This window comes from Triticum dicoccoides, chromosome 4A (genome assembly GCF_002162155.2).
Source record: "Triticum dicoccoides isolate Atlit2015 ecotype Zavitan chromosome 4A, WEW_v2.0, whole genome shotgun sequence".
Classification (NCBI taxonomy): domain Eukaryota; kingdom Viridiplantae; phylum Streptophyta; class Magnoliopsida; order Poales; family Poaceae; genus Triticum; species Triticum dicoccoides.
Genome location: NC_041386.1, coordinates 524031848 through 524050229, shown reverse-complemented (window position 1 = coordinate 524050229; position 18382 = coordinate 524031848). Strand labels below are relative to the sequence as shown.

The following is an 18382-nucleotide window of genomic DNA, read 5'->3' as shown; positions in this document are numbered from 1 at the left end:
AACATTTTTGAACGTGAGAACAATTATTGAAAACATGAACAAAATTTTGAAACGGGACATTGAATGAAAGTTTGAACAAAATTTAGAAACGTGTTTTTTTAATCCGCGAGCAATTTTTAAGAATGGTGAAAACTCCAAACAGATTTTGAAATTCCACGATTTGTATTTGAATTTATTAACAAATTTGAAAACTGGGAACAAATTTTAAAAAATGCGAATACGTTTGAAATTGCCAAACATTTTCCCAAATTTGGAACTTTTTTGAAGTCCAAGCAATTTTTACAAAATGAACAAAATTTAAATTCTGAACAAAATTGAAAATTTGAATATTTATAAACCTTTTGAATTTATTAAAAAGGAAATATAAAATGAAAAAAGAGATGAAAAAAGAAACTGTAAAACGAAAGAGATGACCACTTGGACTAGCAATAAGATCATGATCGATTGCTAGGTTGCACGCATCTTGCTGCATGGCTAACACGTGAACGCACCATGTCCATCAGGGAATGATTACATTTATTCTTATGAAAAATCGAGTTGGTCATAATAATGTGTCTGTCATCTTGCAATATAGACCGTCCGATTTATATCTAACAGATAGAAAGTAAACTATGATAATTTTTTTAAAAGATATCCGCATCTTTCTCCATATTTGCAAATAAGGCCTTCCCTCGTTTATCCTTATCTCGCACAACTTTATTATTGAGCAATTAAAAAAGAAAGTCTATAGAACAATCTGGCATGGTGGCCGATGCCGGCGTTGTTCATCCCCATGCCTCCGCTTAGTCCGACCATCAATCACCATCAAGCCCCACTTCTCCTCACCTTATCTCTCCTCTTTCTCGAGATATCATTAGTTTTTACATGGGATTACTCCAGTGTGGGTCAATCACAACATATGTTTTGTAAAAAAATGCATCTTAATGTTTCGTGCAATGCACGGGCATCTTGCTAGTACATTTATATATCAGACTCAGCCGGCAGCTAGGAACATCAGGTCGGTAACCTAGCAAGCGAGAGGAAAGTTTGCGCGGCACATTATATGCATGGTTGTGTGGTCGCCAAGGCTTCCCCTAGCTACCTCGTGTCTGTGTGACGTTTGACTAAGAGTGTGACTGTTGAGTCTGACATGGAGCTCAGGTCAGCCATTCAGTGTTATGTTTTCAAACCGATTACCGTGATGGTGACCAGTGTACGTGATTGCAGAGAAGTTTTAGGGCATGTTTGGGACTACTCCGCTTCACAACAATCGGTTTCGCTCCACTAAATTCACTTTGGAGCAGTTTCATCTAGAAGTTGTAGTATTACCAAAGAGAATGTTTGGCTGCCATCTAGCTCCAGCTTCAAGAATGAGAAATTTGGTGGAAATGATCTATTTGATTGGTTGAGGGGGAAGAAACGAAGGGGTATTCACTTACTGGTGGCAGTGGTTGGTAATTTCCACTTAACTCCAGCTTCTAGAGTTTTTTGGAACACCCTATGAAGAGCTTTATAAAAAACTGAGAGTTGTACCTCAGGTTTTAGTTTTTTTGCGGAGCGGCATATCGTGGAGCTATCCTGTTTGGCTTGTGTTTTCTGGAACGAATCTGAATTTTAAGAAGCAGAGCAATTCCAAACAGGCCCTTAAAGGACGGGATTCTATGTTTGTCATGGGCATGAGATGCAACACTGTCGCTTCTCGGTTGACTGGTGACGAATTAATGGATCGGTTGAGTGAAAAGTGACATGCATGGTTAGGATTATCAAGGGATTGGTTGAGTGAAACCTGACATGCATGGCTAAGATGAGAGTCAACAATTGTGTGTCCGGTCAGTGTATATCCTAGGTAGAGTCAATCAGTCATGCATGTGGACGAGCATGATCCAATTCATGTATCCGCCGATTGGAGTGCCATTGACGACGTTACGCATGTGACGAGGAAGTTGGAACAGAGCTTGCATCCTATACGAAAAAACGAAAAATGAAGGAAGAAATTTGTAGTAGCGAAGTATACTAGAAGTACCAGTGCGTTCTTCCTCCATCTACAAACATAAAAATAAAGGCAGTATATTTTGTGGGTAATCAATACCGTTCGAAAGTGCTTTTCAATGAGAATTCAACTACACTGATGTTTTTAAGTATATAATCAACATACGGTTGACACATTCTTAATCAAAAGACTTTACATATTTCTCACAAAGAGAGTAAACGGTGGATGGAATAATAAGTTCCGGCACGCTATCTCTCCTAGCTCTTCGTTGACGACGGGACAGCGGCTGACGGCCGGAGCTGCTGCTGGAGGACAGCACTAACCGAGTGACTGAACCCTGGCCAAACCCACGAGAAGAAACTTGTAAAGCGAAACCCATCAAAACGTGGTGCACGTACCCACGCAACTCTGCGTGCGTGCATGCACCACACAATTAGAAGTAGCCTTCTATTGCGAATCAACCTGTAGTTGAGTTGATTAGGTAGATAGTGGTATTCCCAACCCATCAGGTTCAAATCCTGGTGCTCGCATTATTCCTAGATTTATTTCAGAATTTCCGGCGATGCGCTTTCAGTGGGAGGAGACGTTTCCGTTGACGACGAAACGCCTACGATGACTTTGTAAATCTCAAGATGATATGCCGGCTCAGTCTCTCGGAGGTGCTCATAGAGATAGGGTGTGCGTGTGTGCGTTCATAGAGGTGAGTGTATGCGCGTGTATATGAGCGCTTGTGTTTGTACTGATACTCAAAAAAAAAAAGTAGCCTCCTATTGCTGCACGTAAAATGCCGGTCCCGACCACAATCGCGCGCCATGTCGTATCACCATCCCAGCGGATACCCGGCAAAAGAGGGCCACGCGCGCCGCTGCTTCTCCGTCCCGCCATTTCTCACGCTCCCACTGTGACACACGTCATGCAGCGCCCTCGCTCTTTCGACGTGTTGTCTGTTGGTGCTCTCCGCCGGTAGTAATATCACCACATTCTTGCATCCGGCTCACTCTTGATCGTGTCATTTGGTACGTTTGTTGAGTCGGCTCTGACAGGAACTTGCGAGTACATCGTGATCTCGTAGACAAACAAGAACGGTATTCTGTACATCATCTAACAATCCGGACTGCAAACTATATATCGCCGATTAATAACTATATATACTAGACGATGCCCCGCGGCATGAGTGACATTAATTCAATATGTATCAAGGACACATGATACTTGTATCTAAAATGAAGGAGACATGATACTTGGATCAATAATATGGTTGGGGTAGATGAATGCTCAAATAGATCCGAAACTCTCTCGCTAATTAAAAAGATTAGACCCTAAAAAAGATTTGATAATTACTTCAACTTCTAAGCATAAAAACCGAACAATGTAAATGCAAACTTAAGGCCAATTATGTGTTGTTGGGGTTTCTAGGTATAAATATTTCCAATTTACCAAGTACCAACAATCATTAAATTTGTTCATTTTCATTGACTGTAGGTGGGAGGGAAAGGCCATGTTCCTAAATATATGTCTTTTTTAAAGATTCCAATATGAACTACATACGGAGCAAAATGAGTAAATCTACACTTTAAAATATGTCTATGTAAATCTGTATGTAGTTTATATTAAACTATGGTACGGAGCAAAATGAGGAAGTATATACATACCGTAAAGTGCGCGTACATACTTACGTACCAAAAAGTGCACGCACGCATACATTAACCAGTGTAGTCTGAAGCACACATGATTAACAAAACCTTCGGTAACGCCTGCCCACATGCACGTATGAGACTGGGTCTACGTACTCAGTTGACGAGACGGAGACAAAAGGAGAAAAGGCACAGGTGTGTGCTTGCCAAGCGTAACCAGGCGCAAGCCGCATATGAGGAAGTCGGCCTAAAAACCATCTCCAATCCGGGCAAACTGCCTAATTCTTGCCTAAATAGATGGATTCTGATCTAGGTCCATAAATTTTGAGATTTGACAAGTTTTACCAGTTTTTTTTATCTAAATCTGGGCCGTTCTCTGGGCAGATCCCAGGCGTGCCTTGTTGCTTTGCTAGAAACTGGGCGACTGCTGGGCTCTGGCCATGGGCCTTGGCTTAACAAGAGCTCCCGTAGACTCGCCCCGGGGCTGTGGGAGGTTTGTGATTAATTGCGTCATTCTTTTGCAAATATAAACTGAATGTGCAGGTCTAATTATTGAATGAGTTGGTCCGATCCGTGGACACCGATCATGTCTGTGGGCGTATGAGGGGCTAGTTTAGCTGTATGTGGTTGTAGATGCTCTAAAGCATGAAATAACATATTCTCGTGTGAGCGACACCCAGGTAAGATAGGCATGCAAATGCCCACGTTCGATAATGAATGGGCTGGTCCGGTCCGCGGGCATTCGTGCACAGTGCTCCTAGGGAGCTCCAATTTGATGTATTTTGTGCCAAATAAGCTTGCAACACAACATGGAACCCCGAATGGCCCGACCCGTTGGTGTGCAACGGTGCGATGTTTTTTCTAGAATACATGCAATGGTACAATGTGAAAAATTACAAAAACGGATGCCCTCGCATGGAGTCGAACTAGAGACCACTTATACTTTTGAAGAAGTGAGCCAGTCAAGCTAACTATTAGAAGTGAACCAAAAGCAGCGCCGAAGTCTAAGAACTAATGGAAGCGGCAGATTCGAACACTTTGAAATTTTCTGGACATTTCTTCGTCCATAGTGCTCCTGGGGGGCTCCTATTTCATGCATTTTGCATCAAATAAGCTTGCAACGCAGCACGGAGCCCTGAATGGCCTGACCCATTGGCGTGTAGCGGTACGATGTTTCTTCTAAAATGCGTGCAGCGGTATGATGTGGAAAAAATACAAAAAACGAATGCCATCACATGGAGTAGAACTAGAGACCACTTATACTTTGAAGGTGTGATGTGAGCCAGTGGAGCTAACGATTATAAGTGAACAAAGAGCAGTGCCGAAGTCTAAGAACTAACGGAAGCAACCGATTCGAACACTCTGATTTTTTCTTTTGGATATTTCTTGCCATTGTGAAAAAACAATTTAAACACAAATAATGACTGAAATTCAAAAAATAATGGAAAACTCGAACAAATTTTGAAATGCATGAAACTTTTTTGAAAACATGATTTTTTTTATGATAGTTTATTCAGATTACAAGGATTCTTAATTCCACGCATTTTTTGAAAAACGTATAGAAATTTTGAGCATGAACATTTTAAAATGTGTAAAAAAGAATGGAAATTCCAGAAAATATTTCTAAATTTTGAAGATTTATACATTTTTCAAGAAAAGTGTGATTTTTGAAAATTCTGAATAATCTATTCAAACACGATTTTTCAAAATATCCTGTAATAAGCAAATAAAATATGAATATATTACAATTTTTTTAAAAGCTGAATTTTTAAACAAAGTTTGCAAATTTCGAACAAAGTTTTTTGAAGGTGAATTTTTAAACAAAATTTGCAAAATTCAAGGTGTGTTCTGCATATTGCTATAGTGCCCTGGTCAAGGATGCTACCCTAAATAAAATGTTTGATGATGCTCGTTTCAAGGATGAAAGCAAACCTGAAATGGAGAACGTTTACGGTTTGGCGAACGTGGAATGAGCATTTTCAAATGTACTATGAACATTCTTTAGTTCACGATGTACCTTTTTTACATGATGCCCATTTTTAAAGTGTTCACGTATTTTTAGAGAACCTTCACTTATTTAGAATGTTGTTCACCAACTTTTAGAAAATGTTCACATGTTTTATAAAAACAAAATCATGTAGATATTTATCGCATATCTCAAAATGTTCGAAGATGCTCGCTTGAAGGATGAAAGCGAACCTCAAATTGAGAACGCTTACGGTTTGGCGAAAGTGGTAGCGGGATTACCAATGTACCGTGCATGATCTACAAATGAACATCCTGTATACAGAAAGGGTAGGTACAATGGTAGAGAAGGGTACGTTTTCTTTTCACTATTATGCACATAATAATGCTATAAAAAATGGTTTCAATATTGTACGCATTGTCAAGAGCATACGATGCGAATTCACGGTGTTTTAGTTTAACTGTACCGAATCATTTCCACTGAGGAGTGAGGGATGCTAACGGGCTCAGATTTAGCAGCACATCGATTGTGACCGATCTCCGCCATTAGTATGTTTCAAAGGAAGCAATTTGCATTCTCTCACACATTCATCATCGATAATGATTGTAATGAATCGATCTCATTAGAGAGAGAGAGAGAGGAATAACATTACACCGGGTTAATCGTAATTGGCTTGCCGGAAGAGACTTGTTGATCCAGCAAGAAACGAAACCAAGCAACAGAACGGAAAAGGGGGAACAAATAGCAAGAGAAGAAGAAGAAGATGTGGCTACTGACAACTAGAACCCCTTGGTCAGTCCAGCACCGCGTACATAGGTGGAGCCATCTTCCCAGACGCCAGCGACGGCCGTCACACACGGATCAATTCAATTCAGTCGCCGTGCGCGCGCGCGCTGGCCGGAGTAGTCCGTTACTTATATATCCTGCCTGTGGCCTGGCCGGAATGGTTAATTGCTCGACGCCTGCTCCGCTAGAGAGAGAGAGAGAGAGTGTGTGTGTGGATCACGTCCTGACCCGGCGCAGGGCGAAGTACGCGAGCAGGCGGTAGGCGAAGAACATGGCGACGAGGGCTCCGACGCAGGTCCAGGTGCCGGCCTCGCCGTGCGTGGAGTCGAGCGGGAGCAGCTGGGCGAGGTGGCCGCTGTACTGCACGGCGATGAGCAGGCGGTAGCAGTAGTAGGTGAAGGAGGAGTACTTGGCCCAGATCATGAAGATGGGCACGTTGTGGACGTAGAAGCCGCCGGTGAGGAGGTAGGCGAGCATGATGACGGTGGCGAGCGTGGAGGCGCGCTTGGCGTCCATCATGAGGGCGCCGATGGCGAGCCCGAGCCCCTCGGCGACGAGCACGTAGGAGAGGATGACGAGGAGGGTGAGCGCGAAGGCGGCGGGCGCCGGGTTGAGCCCCGCCATGAGGTAGACGATGAGGGTGAAGGCGGCGGGCAGGGCGAGCTCCATGGGCAGGTCGCCGGCCATCCTGGCCATGAAGTAGGAGGAGAGGGAGTACATGCCGGAGGCGCGCTCGCGGGCGAGGACGGGGCGCTCCTGCGGGAAGGCGAAGACGGCGTTGAAGGAGGCGAAGACGCCCCAGAAGATGGAGATGAAGAAGAGGAGGCCCATCCGGTCCTGCACCTCCAGTGGCGTGGAGCGCCACCACATGGCCCCCGCCACCAGCGCCGGCGCGATGATCTGGAAGAGGCGGAGCGACGTGAAGGTCTCGTGGCGGCGCTCCTTGAGGCTGCGGCGGAGCAGGATGGTGAACTGGTTGGTCCAGCTGGTGCACCCAGACCCGCTGCAGCTCTCCAGCGGCTGCTCGCCCGCGCCGGCGTGGCCATTCTCGTCGACGTGCGCGCCGGCGGTGATGGCGGCCTTGACCTTGGGGGCGAGCTCCCTGGCGTAGGACGCGATGAGCGACTGCTTGACGCTGCCTCCCTCCGCCGGGCGATCGCTGTACTCCGCTTGCGCAAAGCCTGCACACACACACACACACACATCGAACAGTCAGAAAACACAACCTTTCACGTGGTTTAGAAAAGAAAAGTTGGCGATAATGGGCATCATGATCATCAAACAGCGACAACGATGGGCGCGTGAACGTTCAGTTTGCGCTTGCGGAATCTAGCGGACGTAGCAGTGAACGGATCACAACGAGTTTCGCGTACGTGCTCGCCGTGCTCTGATGTGCCGGTGCACTCAACAGAACAGGTTGGTGCCGTGCCAAGCCAAGCCAAGCCAAGCCAAGCAGCAGAAAAGAAGAGGGCTCTTCCATCCATCCCTTTCTTCTATCTCGAAAGGGCGCAGAATTGCACCGAGAAAATGAATGATTCCTCCTGTCTAATTAAAGCGGGGGCGGTATATCTCCAACTGTAGCGACACAGGCTCTCTGCTCGGAACAATATCGACGGTGGTTGCCCCCGGGATCCGCTTCTCCTTCCTCCTCATCCTCATCCTCATCTCAGGTGCGGTGAGGTGGCCGGTGCTAACGCGCCACGGGAAAGACGACGCTAGCTGCCACAGCCGGGAACGGATCCAACTGAAAGCTGCCACCGGTGTCGGACGGATCTAATCTACCTACGTGTCAACTAGTATTCATTTCTTCATTCACTTGTCTGATGAAAAGTACGTACAGCACCGAAAACACATGCAGTTTCAGCAAGCCTCCAATCCGTGCATAAAGTGAGGTTAGCGTGATGGGATCTTGATGATCCGCGCAAATGGCTAGAGATGTGCTCGGGATTTTCTTTATCTTCTTCGGAAAACTTGTAAAAGACAACGGCATAGGTCAAATCACCCGTGAAAATGGCAAGCGCGGTCGCCAAAAACGCGGGCAGGTTGATTAGACAGCGGTTACACCACACTACGCCGGAGAAGACAAGTACTCCCTCCATTCCAAATTACTCGTCGTAAAAATGGATGTATCTATAACTAAAATACATCTAGATACATCCATACTTGCGATAAGTAATTCGAAACGGAGGGAGTAGAGTAGGAGGTTCGCACTGGACTGTGTAGCGGGCGAGGGGATGTAGATATCGACATCGGTCCAGTATTATGATGTGCAGCCCCACTAGCAGCGTCCCGCCGATGGGACCCCTCCGTGACATGTGTCCGGTGGGTGCGATTATTCAGCCATAATTAAAGTGCTTTGCGCAAAATAGGAGTACTAGCTAGCTATCTAGGGCACTCTCACCGCTCTTTTTGGTTGTGCACCTCCTCTCTCCCGATCTTTTTTGTTGGGTGCACTCCACACTCGCCTCCCGGATTTGTTTTGCCCGTCTCCAGTGTCATCATCACTAATCCAAAAATCTAGTCATCCGCGATGCTAAAAGGGGGACATAAACATGTACGTGCGGTACTATTCCTGCTGCCTAGCTTTCAGTTTCTTCCTCGGTTAGATTGTCTAGTGCTTCGGTGAATCTAGATTTCTATTCTTACTCTAGTTAGCTAGTTTCATGGAAAGAACAAGTTGCTAATGGTAGAAGCGGCAGTTAATTACTGGTGTAAGTACTCACCGTTAGCGAGGTCGAGCATGAAGTCGGCGGGGTTGACGTGGAAGCCCGGCGCGAAGCCGACGGAGGCGAAGTAGTCCATGGCGTCGCGGCCGGGGCCGTGGTACATGCAGCTCCCCTCGGAGAGGAGCAGCACGGAGTCGAAGGCCCGGTACACGCGGCTGGACGGCTGGTGCACGGACAGCACCACCGTGCGCCCCCTGCGCGCCAGCGCCGAGAGCGTGGCCACGAGGCGGGACGCGGCGGTGGAGTCCAGCCCGGAGGTGGGCTCGTCCAGGACCAGCAGGCTCGGGTTCACCAGCAGCTCGTGCCCGATGCTCACGCGCTTCCGCTCGCCGCCGGACACGCCGCGCACGAACGCGTTGCCCACGATGGTGTCGGCGCAGGCGCCGAGGCCCAGCTCCGCGATCACGGCGTCGGCGGCGGCCAGCTTGGCGGAGGTCGGGGCGGTGGCGGGGAGGCGCAGCATGGCGCAGAAGGCGAGCGTCTCGCGGACGGTGAGGTGCGGGTGGAGGATGTCGTCCTGGGCGACGAACCCCGTGCGGCGCTGCACGGCGCGGCACGGGGCGCGCCCGCCGGTCAGGACCGTGCCCGAGTAGCGGCCGGCGAGGCGGCCGCCGAGGATGGACAGGAGCGTCGACTTGCCGCTGCCGGACGGGCCTAGCACGGCCAGAACCTCCCCGGGCCGCGCCTCGCCGGTGATCCCCTTGAGTATCGTCCTCTCCTCAACGGCCGCCGACACGCCGCCGAGGCCGCCGGCACCACCACCCGAGTGCGATATCCTTCCCGGCGGCTCCTTCGCCGGCCCGGCCGTCCTCTCCACCTTCACGCGGTACGCGACGTCGATGAACTGCAACAAACCATCAAGCGCCCGCCCGCCCGCCGTTATAAACAAGTCGGCGACTCAAAGTTCAAACCGTTGGCGCGCATGCAGCAGCAGCACGATCGGCCGTGCATGTAGCGATCTCCTTGCGTACGTACGTACCTGGAGATTCAGCGGCGTGCAGACGGACGACAGGAAGCAGTCCATCTTGGACGACGGCACCGGCGTGGCGGCCGTGGGCGAGACTAAGCCGCCGCCGCCACCGCCATGCACGGTCTGCCCGTTCGGAGGCATCGCGGTCGCGGCTCGGACTTAATTTCGCTCGACGCCACACGATCGACACGACCAGCGGAGACGACGCTGACGGCAAAGCGCAAGTGGAAGTCCGACGGCGAGACGAGCGGGAGTGGTGGTGGTTGGCGCGAGCTCGCTCGAGCGGGATGGGGCGGGATGGTGGTGGTGATCGATCGGGTATGAGAAGATCGAAGGGGGTGTGGGAGGCTGGAGGGGTATATAAAGGAGGGGTCGGCCATGGCACATGGACATGGAGGTGGTGAGGGCCACGTCACCGGCGGAGGGGACGGGGCACGTGGCGCTCGGGGCGCGGCGAGTGGAGCGGCGGGCCCACCGGCGGCGGTGCGCTTTTGGCGCGCGGCACCCATGCCCCCGCCCCGCCCCGCCTTTTTGGTTGGACCGGCGCCGCTGGGGCCGCCGTGGAAGGGAAGGGAAGAGAGGTGAGCGAGCACACGTCGCGGCTGGCTGCTTTTGATTCGGTTCGGGGAATCGAAGCGAGGAGGAAGAAAAGCGCGCGCGCGAGAGGATGGTGCGCGAGGTGGTGCGGTGGCATCAGCGGAGCGCACCTGCGTCTGCGTGCGCGCCCCACCACGGGCAGCACGGCCGATCCCGGACCTCCTACTGTGCCGGGGCGGTTATTATTAACAACAGCCGCGGTCGCCGATTTTACAAAGTGACTATTGACTTGTCGAATTGGTGTTTCTCAGTCGACTGAGCCGCTGGACGTCCTCCAGCGTGATTTTTCACAAAACATTGTGCGCAGCTAGGCCTAGAAAATGCAATGTTTGTTACTCCCTCCGTTTAGTTTTATAAGAGCATCTTCGACAGCAGCCCAACGCGGCACGCTAAAAACTACTTTGCCGCGTGTTCATTGTCTGATTTGACGCGGCGGACCGCGCTGGCTCCAGCAGCGTACACAAATACAGCGCGCCCGACTCTCGCACAAATAATATGTGCGCTTGAAACACAAGCAAAAAGGTTAAATACAAACAAAATAAATCAACAATAAATAGTTCAATTTCGTTATTACAACTCAAACAAATAGTTTATCGTTCAATACAACAAATAATTCAACAATACAACATCAAAGGCATAAAACATGATGCTCTTTGTCGGTCATTCCAAGCCCACCACTCCTCAATGAGATCCTTCTGAAGATTATCATGCGCCGCGGGACGTCGAATGGCATGATAGGAGGCAACAAAACGGGCCATCCTTTCAGCCCTCCGCCGCACTCGCACGGGATGTCCCAAAAGCTCATACTAAGAGTAGTCTACATCTTAGTCATGCTCATTCTCGATGATCATGTTGTGCATGATCACACAAATGTGCATGATGTATCAAAGCATCTTTTGATCCTAAAATGTAGCCGGTCCTCTCACAATAGCAAATTGGGCTTGCAAAATCCCAAAAGCTCTCTCCACATCCTTTCTAGCCGCTGCCTGAGCATTGTGGAAATCAAGATTTTTCTTACCTTCCATTTTTTTTTCAACGGCTTCACAAATATTTGCCACTTTGGATAGGTACCATCCGCAAGATAGTAGCCATAGTTGTATGTACGACCATTTGCTATAAACTGCATCGGTGGTAGTTCATCATTTGCAATCTTATTCATCAGTGGTGACCGGTTGACAATGTTGATGTCATTCAAAGATCCAGGCATTCCAAAAAAGGCATGTCAAATCCAAGTCTCTTGATCGGCCACCGCTTCAAGGATTATAGTGGAAGCCTTTTTTTGGTCGTGGAATTGCCCATGCCATGTCTTTGGACAATTCTTCCAACTCCAATGCATGCAATCTATTGAGCCAAGCATACCTGGGAAGCCGCAAGCTTTGTTCATCTCCAATAGCCTTGCGTCTTCGGCATTGAGAGATCTCAAATACTCATGGCCAAACACTTGCACAATTCAAACTGCGAAGCGTTTGACACACATGATGGCTTGGCTCTCACCCATGTCCAAGTGATCATCAACGAGATCCGCCGGGATACCGTATGCCAACATACGCAAAGCGGCTGTCACCTTCTGAAAGGTGCTATGCCCGAGCTCTCCGGCGGTATTCCTTCTTTGATGAAAAAATCGGTCATGGCTCGCTAGTTTCTCTGCAATGCACCTGAACAATTCGGTGCTCATCGTAAACCGGCGACGAAAGTACGACTCCGGGTATGTGGGATTCTCCACAAAATAGTGCCTCATCAATCTGTTGTGGGCATCGATCCTATCCCTCCAAATTTTCCATCGATCCAAAACCGAACCACCGTGCTTTGGTTTTTTTATTAATGTGCATAGCTAGGATCATTGCAAGATCCTCCTCCTCTTCCATATAAAATTCTTCTTCGGAAGAATCATACGACGAACTCATGTACAATATTCAATATAAACTAGGCTATAAAAACTACAATCAACATGCACCAAATTCATGTAAAATCTGTTAAGTTTGAGCAATACATACCTTGCAGGCGTTTTGTCGAACTCCTTGCGGGCGCCGAGCAGCAGTGAGCAGTCGGACACTGTTCGTCGGAGGACTGCCGCGCGCGACGGGTGGCGGTGACTAGAGGGAGATGGAGGAAGCCGCCGCGGCGCAGGGATAGGCCAGGGAAGCGCTGGAACGGTCGCCGGAATAAATGGGGTGGCGCGGGCGGCGGCGGCGCAGCGGCTGGATGGGGTAGGTGAAGTTGTGAGCGAGCGCTCGAGAGTCCAGCGCGCGGGAGCGGGCGCAACAAATAAGCGACGCACGATATCTATGGCATTTCAGCCCGCACGCTGAACTAGATATGCCGCGTGATACGTCTCCAACGTATCTATAATTTTTGATTGCTTCATGCTATATTACCTACTGTTTTGGACTATATTGGGCTTTATTTTCCACTTTTATATTATTTTTGGGACTAACCTATTAACCGGAGGCCCAGCCCAGAATTGCTGTTTTTTTGCGTATTTCAGTGTTTCAGAGAAAACAGAATATCAAACGGAGTCCAAACGGAATGAAACCTTCGGGAACACGATTTTCTCATCAGATAAGACCCAGGAGATTTGGACCCTCCATCTCATGGGCCCCTCGAAGCTCCACCGACGTACTCCTTCCTCCTATATATTCCTACGTACCCCCAAACGATCAGAGATGGAGCCAAAAACCTAATTCCACCGCCGCAACTTTATGTATCCACGAGATCCCATCTTGGGGCCTGTTCCGGAGCTCCGCCGGAGGGGGCATCGATCACGGAGGGCTTCTACATCATCATCCAAGCCCCTCCGATGAAGTGTGAGTAGTTTACTTTAGACCTACGGGTCCATATTTAGTAGCTAGATGGCTTCTTCTCTCTTTTTGGATCTCAATACAATGTTCTCCCCCTCTCTCGTGGAGATCTATTTGATGTAATCTTCTTTTTGCGGTGTGTTTGTTGAGACCGATAAATTGTGGGTTTATGATCCAGTCTATCTATGAATAATATTTGAATCTTCTCTGAATTCTTTTATGTATGATTGGTTATGTTTGCAAGTCTCTTCGAATTATCAGTTTGGTTTGGCCTACTAGATTGGTTTTTCTTGCCATGGGAGAAGTGCTTAGCTTTGGGATCGATCTTGCGGTGTCCTTTCCCAGTGACAGAAGGGGCAGCAAGGCACGTATTGTATTGTTGCCATCGAGGATAACAAGATGGTTTTTTTATCATATTGCATGAAACTATCCCTCTAGATCATGTCATCTTGCTTAAGGCGGTACTCTGTTTTTAACTTAATACTCTAGATGCATGCTGGATAGCGGTCGATGAGTGGAGTAATAGTAGTAGATGCAGGCAGGAGTCGGTCTACTTGTCTCGGACGTGATGCCTATATACATGATCATACCTAGATATTCTCATAACTATGCTCAATTCTGTCAATTGCTCAACAGTAATTTGTTCACCCACCATAGAGTACTTATGCTCTTGAGAGAATCCACTAGTGAAATCTATGGCCCCCGGGTCTCTTTCTCATCATATCAATCTCCATCACTTTATTATTGCTTTGCTCTTTTACTTTGCCCTTTTACTTTTTACTTTGCATCTCTATACCAAAAATACCAAAAATATTATCTATCATCTCTATCAGATCTCACTTTCGTAAGTGACCGTGAAAGGATTGACAACCCCTAAGCGCATTGGTTGCGTTGAGCTATTGTTTTTGTGTAGGTACAAGGGACTCGAGCGTAGCCTCCTACTGGATTGATACCTTGGTTCTCAAAAACTGAGGGAAATACTTGCGCTACTTTGCTGCATCATCCTCTCCTCTTCGGGAAAATCCAACGCAATGCTCAAGAGGTAGCAAGAAGAATTTCTGGCACCGTTGCCGGGGAGTCTGCGCAAAAGTCAACATACCAAGTACCCATCACAATCCCTATCTCTCGCATTACATTAGTTGCCATTTGCCTCTCGTTTTCCTCTCCCCCACTTCACCCTTGCCGTTTTATTCGCCCTCTCTCTCTCTCTCTCTCTCTATCCTTCCTCTCTATTTGCCTCTTTTGCCCGTTTGCTTTTTGTTTGCTCATGTGTTGGATTGCTTGTTTGTCACGATGGCTCAAGATAATACCAAATTGTGTCACTTCACCAATATCAACAATAATGATCTCCTTATCACTCCGATTGCTCCTCTTACCGATGCTGAATCTTGTGAAATTAATGTTGCTCTGCTGAATCTTGTCATGAAAGATCCGTTCTCTGGCCTTCCTAGTGAAGATGCTGCTACCCATCTTAATAACTTCGTTGATTTGTGTGACATGCAAAAGAAGAAAGATGTCGATAATGATATTGTTAAATTGAAGCTATTTCCTTTTTCGCTTAGAGATCGTGCTAAAGCTTGGTTTTCATCTTTGCCTAGAAATAGTATTGATTCATGGAACAAGTGCAAAGATGCTTTTATCTCTAAGTATTTTCCTCCCGCTAAGATCATCTCTCTTAGAAATGATATTATGAATTTTAAGCAACTTGATCATGAACATGTTGCACAAGCTTGGGAGAGAATGATATTAATGATACGTAATTGTCCTACTCATGGTTTGAATTTGTGGATGATTATACAAAAAATTTATGCCGGATTGAATTTTGCTTCTAGAAATCTTTTAGATTCGGCCGCGGGAGGCACTTCTATGGAAATCACTTTAGGAGATGCTACTAAACTCCTAGATAATATTATGGTTAATTATTCTCAATGGCACACTGAAAGATCCACTAATAAAAAAGTGCATGCGATAGAAGAAATTAATGTTTTGAGTGGAAAAATGGATGAACTTATGAAATTATTTGCTACTAAGAGTGATTCATCTGATCCTAATGATATGCCTTTGTCTACTTTGATTGAGAATAATAATGAATCTATGGATGTGAATTTTGTTGGTAGGAATAATTTTGGTAACAACGCGTATAGAGGAAATTTCAACTCTAGGCCTTATCCTAGTAATCCCTCTAATAATTATGGTAATTCCTACAAGAATTCTTATGGAAATTATAATAAGATGCCCTCTGATTTTGAATCTAATATTAAATAATTTATTTCTTCACAAAAGAATTTTAATGCTATGATTGAAGAAAAATTGCTTAAGATTGATGATTTGGCTAGGAACGTTGATAGAATTTCTCTTGATGTTGATTCTTTAAAGCTTAGATCTATTCCTCCTAAGCATGATATCAATGAGTCTCCCAAAGCCATGAGAATTTCCATTGATGAGTGCAAGGAAAGAACCGCTAGGACGCGTGCTATGAAAGATGCCTTTATTAAAGCGTGTTCTTCCAATTCCTATGAAAATAAAGGTGAAGATCTAAAAGTTATTGATGTGTCCCCTATTAAATATTTGTTTTGCAATATTAATCTTGATAATGATGGGACTGAATATGATCCACCTTTACCTAGAAGGCGTTCTAAAAATTCGGAGTATTTAGATCTTGATGGTGAAATTGATAAAAGTGGGATTAAAAGAAATAAAACCCTAGATGATGCTAAACCCACTATATTGGATTTTAAGGAATTTAATTCTGAAAATTGCTCTTTAATTGATTGTATTTCCTTGTTGCAATCCGTGCTAAATTCTCCTCATGCTTATAGTCAAAATAAAGCCTTTACCGAACATATCATTGATGCCTTGATGCAATCTTATGAAGAAAAACTTGAGTTGAAAGTTTCTATCCTTAGAAAACTTTATGATGAGTGGGAACCTACTATTAAAATTAAAATTAAATATTATGAGTTTTATGCTTTGTGTGATTTGGGTGCTAGTGTCTCTACTATTTCCAAAACTTTGTGTGATTTGCTAGATATAGATTGCAATCCTTCTTGCCCTATTATTCTCGGTAGACCTTTCCTTAGAACAGTTTGTGCAATTATTGATATGAAGGAAGGGAATATTAGATTTCAATTTCCATTAAAAAAGGGCATGGAACACTTCCCTAGAAAGAAAATAAAATTACCATATGAATCTATCATGAGAGCCACTTATGTATTGCCTACCAAAGATGGCAATACCTAGATCTATTCTTGCTTGTTATGCCTCGCTAGGGGCGTTAAACGATAGTGCTTGTTGGGAGGCAACCCAATTTTATTTTTATTCCTTGCTTTTTGCTCGTGTTAAGTAATAAATAAATTATTTAGCCTCTGTTTTGGTTGTGTTTTTTTGTGTTTAATTAGTGTTTCTGCCAAGTAGAACCGTTGGGAAGACTTGGGGAAAGTCTTGTTGAACTTGCTGTAAAAAAAAGAAACTTTAGTGCTCACGAGAACTGCTGTAATTTTTATTTGGAGAGTGATATTTAGTTAGCTATTTTTGCAGATGATTAATAGATAAATTCCTCACGTCCAGCAATTTATTTTAGAATTTTTGGGGTTCCAGATCTTGCGCTAGCTACAGATTACTACAGACTGTTCTGTTTTTTGACAGATTCTGTTTTTCGTGTGTTGTTTGCTTATTTTGATGAATCTATGGCTAGTAAAATAGTTTATAAACCATAGATAAGTTGCAATAAAGTAGGTTTAACATCAATATAAATAAAGAATGAGTTCATTACAGTACCTTGAAGCAGTCTTTTGTTTTTTTTCGCTAACGGAGCTCACGAGATTTTCTACTTTAAGGTTTGTGTTGTGAAGTTTTCAAGTTTTGGGTAAAGATTCGATGGATTATGGAACAAGGAGTGGAAAGAGCCTAAGCTTGGGGATGCCCATGGCACCCCCAAGATAATCCAAGGACACCAAAAATTCAAAGCTTGGGGATGCCCCGGAAGGCATCCCCTCTTTCGTCTACTTCTATCGGTAACTTTACTTGGAGCTATATTTTTATTCACCACATGATATGTGTTTTGCTTGGAGCGTCTTTTATGATTTGAGTATTTGCTTGTTAATCTACCACAATCATCCTTTCTGTACACACCTTTTGAGAGAGCCATACATAATTTGGAATTTGATAGAATACTCTATGTGCTTCACTTATATCTTTTGAGCTCTATAGTTTTACTCTAGTGCTTCACTTATATCTTTTGAGTTTTATAGTTTTGCTCTAGTGCTTCATTTATATCTTTTAGAGCACGGTGGTGGAATTGTTTTATAGAATCTATTGATCTCTCATGCTTCACTTAGATTATTTTGAGTCTTAATAGCATGGTAATTTGCTTAATAATATGCTTGGTATTCAAGATTTGTAAAACTTTCTTTTGAGTGCGTTGAATACTAAGAAAAAAATTGATGCTTGATAATTGTTTTGAGATATGAGGATGGTGATATTAGAGTCATGATAGTTGAGTAGTTGTGAATTTGAGAAATGCTTGTGTTAAAGTTTGTGATTCCCGTAGCATGCACGTATGGTGAACCGTTATGTGATGAAGTCAGAGCATTATTTATTTATTGATTGTCTTCCTTATGAGTGGCGGTCAGGGACGAGCGATGGTCTTTGCCTACCAATCTATCCCCCTAGGAGCATGCGCGTAATACTTTGCTTTGATAACTTCCAGATTTTTGCAATAAGTATATGAGTTCTTTATGACTAATGTTGGGTCCATGGATTATACGCACTTTCCTTTCTTCCACCATTGCTAGCCTCTCTAATACCGCGCACTTTTCACCGGTATCATACACCCACCAAATACCTTCCTCAAAACAGCCACCATACCTACCTATCATGGCATTTCCATAGCCATTCCGAGATATATTGCCATGCAACTTTCCACCGTTCCGTTCAT

At 45.5% G+C, this 18382-nt stretch overlaps 1 protein-coding gene across 1 annotated transcript; it reads right to left on the bottom strand.

Annotated features, from left to right (window-relative positions):
• Positions 1 to 6166: 6166 nt before the first annotated feature.
• On the bottom strand, positions 6167 to 10367 carry LOC119286521 (ABC transporter G family member 25-like). The gene is made up of 3 exons (XM_037565900.1): positions 10061 to 10367; positions 9079 to 9925; positions 6167 to 7536 (listed from the first exon to the last, which is right to left on the bottom strand). The coding sequence occupies exons 1-3, from the start codon at positions 10190 to 10192 to the stop codon at positions 6572 to 6574; spliced, it is 1944 nt and encodes a 647-aa protein (XP_037421797.1). The 5' UTR covers positions 10193 to 10367; the 3' UTR covers positions 6167 to 6571.
• Positions 10368 to 18382: the final 8015 nt, after the last annotated feature.

Excerpts from the sequence above, each read along its gene's own strand:
- LOC119286521 (XM_037565900.1), bottom strand. The coding sequence starts at position 10,192 with ATGCCTCCGAACGGGCAGACCGTGCATGGCGGTGGCGGCGGCGGCTTA. Across the intron at positions 9,926-10,060 it reads GCACGCCGCTGAATCTCCAG|TTCATCGACGTCGCGTACCG; the intron begins GTACGTACGTAC and ends GGTTTGTTGCAG. Across the intron at positions 7,537-9,078 it reads CATGCTCGACCTCGCTAACG|GCTTTGCGCAAGCGGAGTAC; the intron begins GTGAGTACTTAC and ends GTGTGTGTGCAG.